Source organism: Nanorana parkeri, unplaced genomic scaffold (assembly GCF_000935625.1).
Source record: "Nanorana parkeri isolate BGI_ZX_2015 unplaced genomic scaffold, ASM93562v1 scaffold1180, whole genome shotgun sequence".
NCBI lineage: Eukaryota > Metazoa > Chordata > Amphibia > Anura > Dicroglossidae > Nanorana > Nanorana parkeri.
Genome location: NW_017307448.1, coordinates 36314 through 44759, shown reverse-complemented (window position 1 = coordinate 44759; position 8446 = coordinate 36314). Strand labels below are relative to the sequence as shown.

At 47.1% G+C, this 8446-nt stretch overlaps 1 protein-coding gene across 1 annotated transcript in view; it reads left to right on the top strand.

The window, feature by feature from the left end:
* The window catches only part of LOC108796840 (brain-specific angiogenesis inhibitor 1-like), a 368891-nt gene extending 360672 nt beyond the window's left edge, over positions 1–8219 (top strand). Inside the window, exons 38-41 of the mRNA XM_018568381.1 lie at positions 1698–2344; positions 4303–4338; positions 5508–5612; positions 7824–8219. Of these exons, the coding sequence (XP_018423883.1) occupies positions 1698–2344; positions 4303–4338; positions 5508–5612; positions 7824–8021 (986 nt within the window). The 3' untranslated portion in view covers positions 8022–8219. The remainder of the gene's footprint in view (positions 1–1697; positions 2345–4302; positions 4339–5507; positions 5613–7823) is intronic.
* The last annotated feature ends 227 nt before the right edge of the window (positions 8220–8446 follow it).

Sequence of the window (8446 nt, the reverse complement as noted above, 5' to 3'; positions counted from 1 at the left end):
TCAGATAATTCTGTCTTCCAAGAGAAGAGTAAGGACTGTCTCGGCCTCTCCATGCGATAGACGGCTCCACGCCAAGACAAGACCAGTCAGGCTAAGCTGAACGTACAGGTTCATGGGGCAGCCAAGTGATAGACTATGCTTAGATGAAGCCGGACCTTCTATCACCCTTCTGTGGTCAATGGTTAGGTTTACTCTGAGATGACTGGAACCCGCCCCCCCTGCTCCCCATTTTTTACATAGGTGTCACAGGGTCAGGAACTGAGAGGAAATCTTCCCAATGAGGACACAGATTGCAACATAAACGTGACGGATGTTACAACTCTTACCGTCTGTATAAAAATACAAAGCTTGGTTTTGGCTGAAGTTGGTTTGGAGAATCGCGGAAGAGGAACATGGCCATGTTGCTTAACATTAAGCCCCCCATGGGATCTTCAAGTTAGAATTTTGGGGGTGACATAGGGTTAGCACCTGGCATGTACCTGGGTGGAGACTGAATGTGGGAGGAAGCTTCCCTTGCACCCCTTGTCCCAAAGACTCTGGAGTTGGGAACAGAGTCTGAGTGGACAGCAACCCAGATAGCAAGGATAACTTGCCACAAACTTGTGTCCGGGTTAAATTGTAATTCTTGTTAACTTGCTGCACACTCCTGGCAGGTTGTAGACTTGCAGAACACTCGCAGCACAAGTTCTAGGCGACACTTTTTGAATTTGAAGCAAATTTGCTCAGCAAGTCTACAGCAAGAGTCCTGCAGGTCTTAGCAAGAGCTCTGCAAGCTGGCTGGTCTGGAGACTCGCTGTAATTGTGCAACAAAATTGTGAAGCTTGGCATGCAATAGTTTAGCCAGTCATTCTCAAACATGCAGCACAATTACTTGCTATCTGGGAAGTGGCACATGTGCCAGTGGTGATCACACCATGCAAGCTGGAGTTCCGGCACCGGATCGGGTCAGGCTGAGCTGTAGTCAAAACCAGGCAGGCAGCGGAGTACAGAGCAGGATCCAAGATCGAGGTCAAACAAGTCAGGGGTCAAATCCAGTTGGGCAGCGAGATACACAGGCAGGAGACAGAGGCAGGTCCAGCAGGCAAGCAGGAGGTCGAGGGCAGGCAGCAATCAACAAGGTCAAGGGCAATCAGGGTCAAAAGTCAGCAAGGTAATCAGAAGGGCAAGGGACACGGGGGAAGCTGAAGACAATCCAGCAACTTGAAGTCAGGTAGGCTGGCTATAAATAGGCTGATCAGGAAACAGAATCACGTCCAGTGCGCTTGGAGCACTTTTGCGCGGCTGTTCTGTGGCGCACGCATGAGCGCAAGTGCCCGTCTACCCGCAGTACGGAAAAGTGGACCCCACACATGCGCAGTAGCAGGTGGTTTCTGACACCACCTGTCCTGGATTCACCTGGACAGTCCGGGTTTTGAGTCCTGTATGTGCTGTGTATGGGTTTCAGCTGGCCTGAAACCCAAAAACAGCACATACAGGACTCAATACTCGGACTGTCCAGGTGAATCTGGGACTGGCGGGCAACCCTAGGGTGGCATCTCCCTACCAGACTCCATTGTTTCTGACCAAAAATTATGTTTTTTGGTGACTTTACCCTTGAACACAAGATCTGCGTGTTTCCGATGTATTTCTTCTGTATGTACATGAGGTGTCTTTTTCTTTACGTGATGTCAATTATTTTTTTTCTCTTTCTACTCCAGCTCTCGGCAAAGACATTTCAACCTGTAGGACATCTACCATCACCGGGACTTTAAAACGCCCTTCACTGCAAGACGAAGAAAAGATGAAGAACCACCAAAAGGGTTCGAACTTCAACAGTCTTCCAGCCAACGTGTCCAAAATGCATCTTCAAGGCTCTCCGCATTATCTCGGAAGCATCAATCTAAATGAGTACAACAACCACACGCTCACCCTAAAAAAAGACAAAAACCAGCCCCCAAAGCCCATATACATGTGCGAGGGGGACATCTTCAAAAAGTTGGACTCTGAGCTAACCAGAGCGCAGGAGCAGTCAATGGACGCCAGCTACGTCATTTTACCCAGCAGTACGGCCACGCTGAGGGCCAAGCCAAAGGAGGACAGCAAATACAGCATGAACATTGACCAGATGCCGCAAACCCGGCTCATCCATCTCAACATGGCCGACCCCAGTTACATGGTGAAGAGTCCGCCCCGGGAACGTATGGGCATAAAATGCCCCGAGCAGGGTTCTCCAATGCAGAAGCAACACCTGCACCCCAGCGAGTCTCAGATCCCCATGGGGCTATGCGAAAAGTTAGAATTAGGGACAGCGGGCATTATGCCCAAGAACGAAAACATCTCTACGCTATCGATGAGCTCCTTAGAGGTGAGAGGGATTGAACGCAAAGCTAATGATGAGTCAGTGATGACGGATGTGGGGTGTAATTCGGGGCAACTTAAGTTTATTGAATTCACTGTTCCCCCGTATTTGGGTCATTATTGTGTATTGCCGCTTGAAGTTTTTTTATCCAACTTTTTTTTGCTGTCTTTTTATTTTTCCACCAAAAACAAAGGCTGAGGGACTGTTTTGTTGGCGCAAGAACAGGTCCAATTGTAATAGTCATCTAGCTTGGTGATTTATTGGATGAGAACATCAAGTACGGCCAATGTGTTTTGAGGGAAAGGCCTCCCCCTTCAGGGCCTAAGGGTATTGGTTCAGAATCATTCCCAGAAAAAAAATAGTTCGAAAGGCTAGTGTAAGACTCAATGGAGCTGAAATGTCATTGTGACCTTGAGACAGAGAGGATGGCTGAGAGGATCCAGTCTGCTTCTAGGTGCAGATTTCTCTAGTATGGCCTTAATTCAAGACCTCAGGGTCAAGCATAAGTGTGCACACATAAGTACAAACACACATACACCCTATTGCCAGAAGTATTGGGACGCCTTTACACGCACATCAACTTTAATGGTATCCCAGTCTTAGTCCGTAGGGTTCAGTATTGGGTTGGCTCCGCCATTTGCCGCTATAACAGCTCCGCCTCTTCTGGGAAGGCGTCCACAAGGTTTAGGAGTGTATCTATGGGAATGTTGGACCATTTGTGAGGTCAGGTACTGATGTTGGGGGAGGGGCTCGGAGTCTCCGCCTCTAATTCATCCCAAAGGTGTTCTATGGGGTTGAGGTCAGGACTCTGTCACGTTCCTCCCCCTCCCCCATCCATGTCTTTATGGACCTTGCTTTGTGCACTGGTGCGCAGTCATGTTGGAACAGGAAGGGGCCGTCCCCAAACTCCTCCCACAAAGTTGGGAGCATGAAATTGTCCAAAATGTCTTGGTGTGCTGATGCCTTAAGAGTTCCCTTCACGGGAACTAAGGGGCGGAGCCCAACCCCCGAAAAACAACCCCCCCCATAATCCCCCCTCCCCCAAACTTTACACTTGGCACAATGCAGTCAGGCAAGTACCGTTCTCCTGGCAACCGCCAAACCCAGACACGTCCATCGGATTGCCAGACAGAGAAGCGTGATTGGTCACTCCAGAGAACACGTCTCCACTTCTCTAGAGTCCAGTGGCGGCGTGCTTTACACCACGGCATCCCACGCTTTGCATTGCACTTGGTGATGTAAGGCTTGGATGCAGCTGCTCGGCCATGGAAACCCATTCCATGAAGCTCTCTACGCACTGTTGTTGTGCCAATCTGAAGGCCACACGAAGTTTGGAGGTCTGTAGCTATTGACTCTGCAGACAGTTGGCGACTTCTGCGCACTGTGCGCTTCAGCATGCGCTGACCCCGCTCTGTCATGTGACGTGGCCGACCACTTCCTGGCTGAGTTGCTGTTGTTCCCGGTCGCTTCCACTTTGTTATAATCCCAGTAACAGGCGACCGCGGAATATTTAGTAGCTGGGAAATGTCACGGATGGACTTATTGCACAGGTGACAACCTATCACGGTACCGCGCTTGTAGTCACTGAGCTCCTGAGAGCGACCCATTCTCTCACCAATGTCTGTAGAAGCGTCTGCATGCCGAGGTGCGTGATTTTATACACCGGGGGACCATGGAGGTGATTGGAACTTATATATCCTATATTGCCAAAATACTTTTGGCAATATAGGGTATATTATACATTCTGCTGCTCTGGGGGAACAACGGGATGTAAGCAGAAAAAAGACTGATAAGAAACCCCCATGTTCATGATAGTTCCCAAAATCTTGCAGTGATGTTTGAATTATCTATCATCATCAGATATTATTATTATTATTATTTTTATTATTTGATCCTTCGAAATATTGTATTTCTCTCCCTAATAGGGCTGAACTTACATATTTTCCTTTTGTTTGCATTTACAGAGAAGAAAATCGCGGTATGCAGAACTAGATTTTGAGGTAAGTTTGTTTCTTCATTTTTATTCACGAAATACAAAGCAAATATTTTCTGTGCCGATTGGTTTGTATTGGAGATGCACCGATACCGATATTGGTATTGGTCCCGATACGGAGTATTTGAGCGAGTACTCTACCAAATGCTCCCATAATTACCCCGACACTGGAACTTCCGGTCAGAGGGAGATTCCCTCTGACGGGCAGTGCCATGAGGAAGCATGGAGCCAATTTCCCGGCCAATCAGGAAGCCGGGTAGCGTGCAATGACGCGCTGCCCGGCTTCCCGATTGGTCAGGAGGCTAGCAAATCCAGTAGCCGGGCGCCGTGTAATGACGCAGCGCCCGGCATTCTGATTGGCCGGTAAGCCGGCGTCGTGCTCCCTCATCATCTCATGAGTCATAATATTAAGAAAGTGACCTTAAAGCATTAGTTTGTATTGCTTTAGAAAAAATGTGACCTGTCCCTTTAAGAAAAAGTATCGGTAATTGGTATCTGCGAGTACTTGATCAAAAGTATCGGTACTCGTACTCGGTCCTAATAAAGTGATATCGGTGCATCCCTACGGCCAATTAGGAAGCTGGGCGCGGGTCATGACCCATCTCCCAGATTCCTGATTGGTTAGGAAACTGGCTTCATGGTGCCTAGTGACGCTGCAAGGCAGGATACTAATCAGGAAGCCGGACAGCACGTCATGACCTCTGAGTCTCTGCAGAGAGACTACTGTTTACACGCAGAGAGCAAGGGTCCCTTTCTATAGCACGCCGGCTCGGGACAGGCTTCTCTACTCAGGCTGTGTCTTTACATCTCCCTGGAGTCTAAATCTCTCATTTATTCCGTCATGCAGCGCTGTACTGAAATGAATTTTATACCCTTTTTTGGGGACAGATAGAGCTTTCTTTTGGTGGTATTTATGCTCCTGATGCAGGAAAGGGGGTTCCAAGCCACGCCCCCTCCAGCCTTCTTGCAGACTCTTACATACGAAAGGCATGATGGCAAGAAAACGCCCAACAAGGTCCGTCGCGGCCTCCGATCAGACATGAGCCTGCCTCGGAAGTTTGAATGCGGTTGTTGATACAGGACGTAGAGGTAGAGAGTTGCATAGTGTAGGACTTTAGGAATTTGTTTTGGTCATTTGTGTTTTTTACATAAATATAATCTCTTCTTTTCTCCCAGAAAATTATGCACACCAGGAAACGCCACCAGGACATGTTCCAGGACTTAAATCGGAAGCTTCAGCATGCGGAGAAAGATAAGGAGTCTCCAACAGCAGAGGGCAAGGTGAGGCTGCCACGAGAAGGTCCTTCTTCACTTTGTATAACCCCTTCCCATCCACAATACGTATATAAACAGAGGGAGCAGGAAGCAAGATATTGTCAGGAGCGCAATAATCTGGCAAACAGGAAGTGCAGAGGCGTGGCTAAAATAGGAAGTTCAGGGGAGGAGCAAGGAGTTCAGAGTTCAGCAGAAACTAGGTTTACTTGAGGATTACGGAGAAAGATAAGGAGTCTCTAACAGCAGAGGGCAAGGTGAGGCGACCATGAGAAGGTCCTTCATCACTTTGTATAACCATCTTCCCATCCACAATATGTATATAAACATTACCCAGCATGGTGCATAGTGATTATCCTTATTAATGTCCCCCCTATGAGTACCTGCAACCAACACTGTCACAATCTGGGATCAGGCTCAGAGTCCAGTAGCTGAAACAGTTGACAAATTGGTGGTATAACAGGCCGGATTGGGTACACAAGCAGACGGTAGTAGTGGAGGAGCAGGCAGTAGCGTTGTCAGGGATCAAGCCGAGGTCAGGAGGCAAAGGTATCAGTATGTAGCAGAAGATGATGAGAGTAGTCGTTGAATCAGCAGCCAAAGGTCGGTACACGGATAGCAGTATGAGCAGATTGTATCACAGAGGGAGCAGGAAGCAAGATATTGGCAGGAGCACAATAATCTGGCAAACAGGAAGTGCAGAGGCGTGGCTAAAATAGGAAGTTCAAGGGAGGAGCAAGGAGTTCAGCAGAAACTAGGGTTACCTGAGGATTACACAGGAGATCAGGCGAGGAGCTATCCAAGGTTCTAAGGTGGCTCAGCAGGTAGAACCACCGCCAGCTACAGCAGAGGCCCCGGGTTCAGATCCTGACAAACAAATTGGGCACTGCCCACCCTCAGACTTAGCGGTCACGGACTACTTGTATCCCCACTGACAACAAGGAAGCATTCGGAGAGATTCCGAATCACAAAATGATCACATGTAAGCTGAAGAGTGAGAAAAAAAAATGAAAACCTTCAGCCTGCAATTGAACGCTGCCACAATGAGGTCTTCAATGACATACGTTTAATACTGTAATTGTCAAATACAGTTCCAGAATTTAAAAAAAATATAACGCAATAACCAACTTAAAGGAGAACTATGAGGTGAATGATTTTCACTCAACGTCATAGTTCGAGCCGACGTGTTACAATGAAACTCTCACAGGTCGGCTCAATAGATCGGGAAGTGAGCGAACGCATACCGCCACTCGCTCAATTTCCGATCATCTCCCTGCAGAGAGCCGCAACTGTCAGTCACCGCTCCTCACAGGGATTCCCCCCTCCCTGCTCCGATCCTCCAGTGCTGAGTGGAGAAACGGAGGAGGCAGGCACAGCTGTCAATCACGCAGCTGGGTGGATCTCGGCAGCATTGGCGGGATCCGTCTCGGCTGCGGAGATCTCGGTATATAGTGAGCAATAGCCTGCTATATACTGAGCTTTGGGTCACAGGAGGAGGTTAGAATATGTCCTCCCGTGACCCTTAAGGCACCTGGGCGTACCATAGGTGTGTTTTTTCTGCTCCTTTTTATACCTCCCTGGCAGTATGATTTTTTATTATTTGTTTCCTTTATTTTCTCTATCTATTTTGGGGGGTTTCAAACTTCCTGCCGGTTCTGCTTGCAAGGGACGGAACCGGGAAGTCGGCGGCTCTCTCTCTCTCATCTGTCTATCTATCTATTTATTATCTATCTCTCTCAATTCAATTCAATTCAAATAAGCTTTATTGGCAGGACCAAATACATTTTAGCATTGCCAAAGCATATGGGGAGGTTATATGGGATGGAGGGGGGGGGATCTCTCTCTATCTCTTAATCTATCTATCAATTATCTATCTCTAATCTCTCCTATCTATCTATCTATCAATTATCTATCTATCTCTAATCTATCTATCTCTCTCTATTTATTATCTCTCTCTCTCTCTCTGTCCCCCCTCTCTCTCTCTCTCATCTATCTATCTATTATCTCTATCTATCTATCTATCTATCTATCTCTAATCTATCAATTATCTATCTATCTCTAATCTATCTATCAATTATCTATCATCTATCTATTATCTATCTATCTATCTCTCTCTATTTATTATCTCTCTCTCTCTCATCTATCTATCTATTATCTCTATCTATCTATATATCTATCTCTAATCTCTCTAATTTTGACTTTTCTATTATCCTTCTACAGATAGAGAAACAGCAGACACCCAGCAAGAGGTCTTGGGAAGGAATGAGGAAGATTCAGTCTCCGCCATCTTGGGTTAAAAAGGACATGGAGCCAGTGTCGCCTTCTCCCTTAGAACTAAAGACTGTGGAGTGGGAAAAAACTGGGGCGACGATACCTCTGGTGGGACAAGACATAATTGATCTTCAGACCGAGGTCTGAAGCTTCAGGAAAAAGACTTCTTTTTATTTTTAAAGAATATGGTTCCATATAAAACAAAACGGAGAGATTGTTTGGTTTCTTTTGAAACCTTGTTAAAGTACTTTTTCCGCGTTGTTCTCAGAAGGAATATTCCGTTAGGCTCTTAGAGGTAGACACACCGTGCGCTCTCTCTCTCTCTCCCGGGGGTGTGACAGGAAACAGAAGCATCGGCTAAAGCGGTCAGATGACGAGGCCAAGCTGCACGAGGACCAACTTGGGAAGAGTCATCGGGCCTTCAGGCGGAGGTGACGCTGAGGAATCCACGACGGTTGCCCGGCAACCGTTCAAGAAAAAAACACAAATTCTTTAAGACAAAAAGACGCTCAATAGCTTCCGATAGCAATTAACAATCATATAGTACTTTGTTGTATTATAGAAGAGCTCTC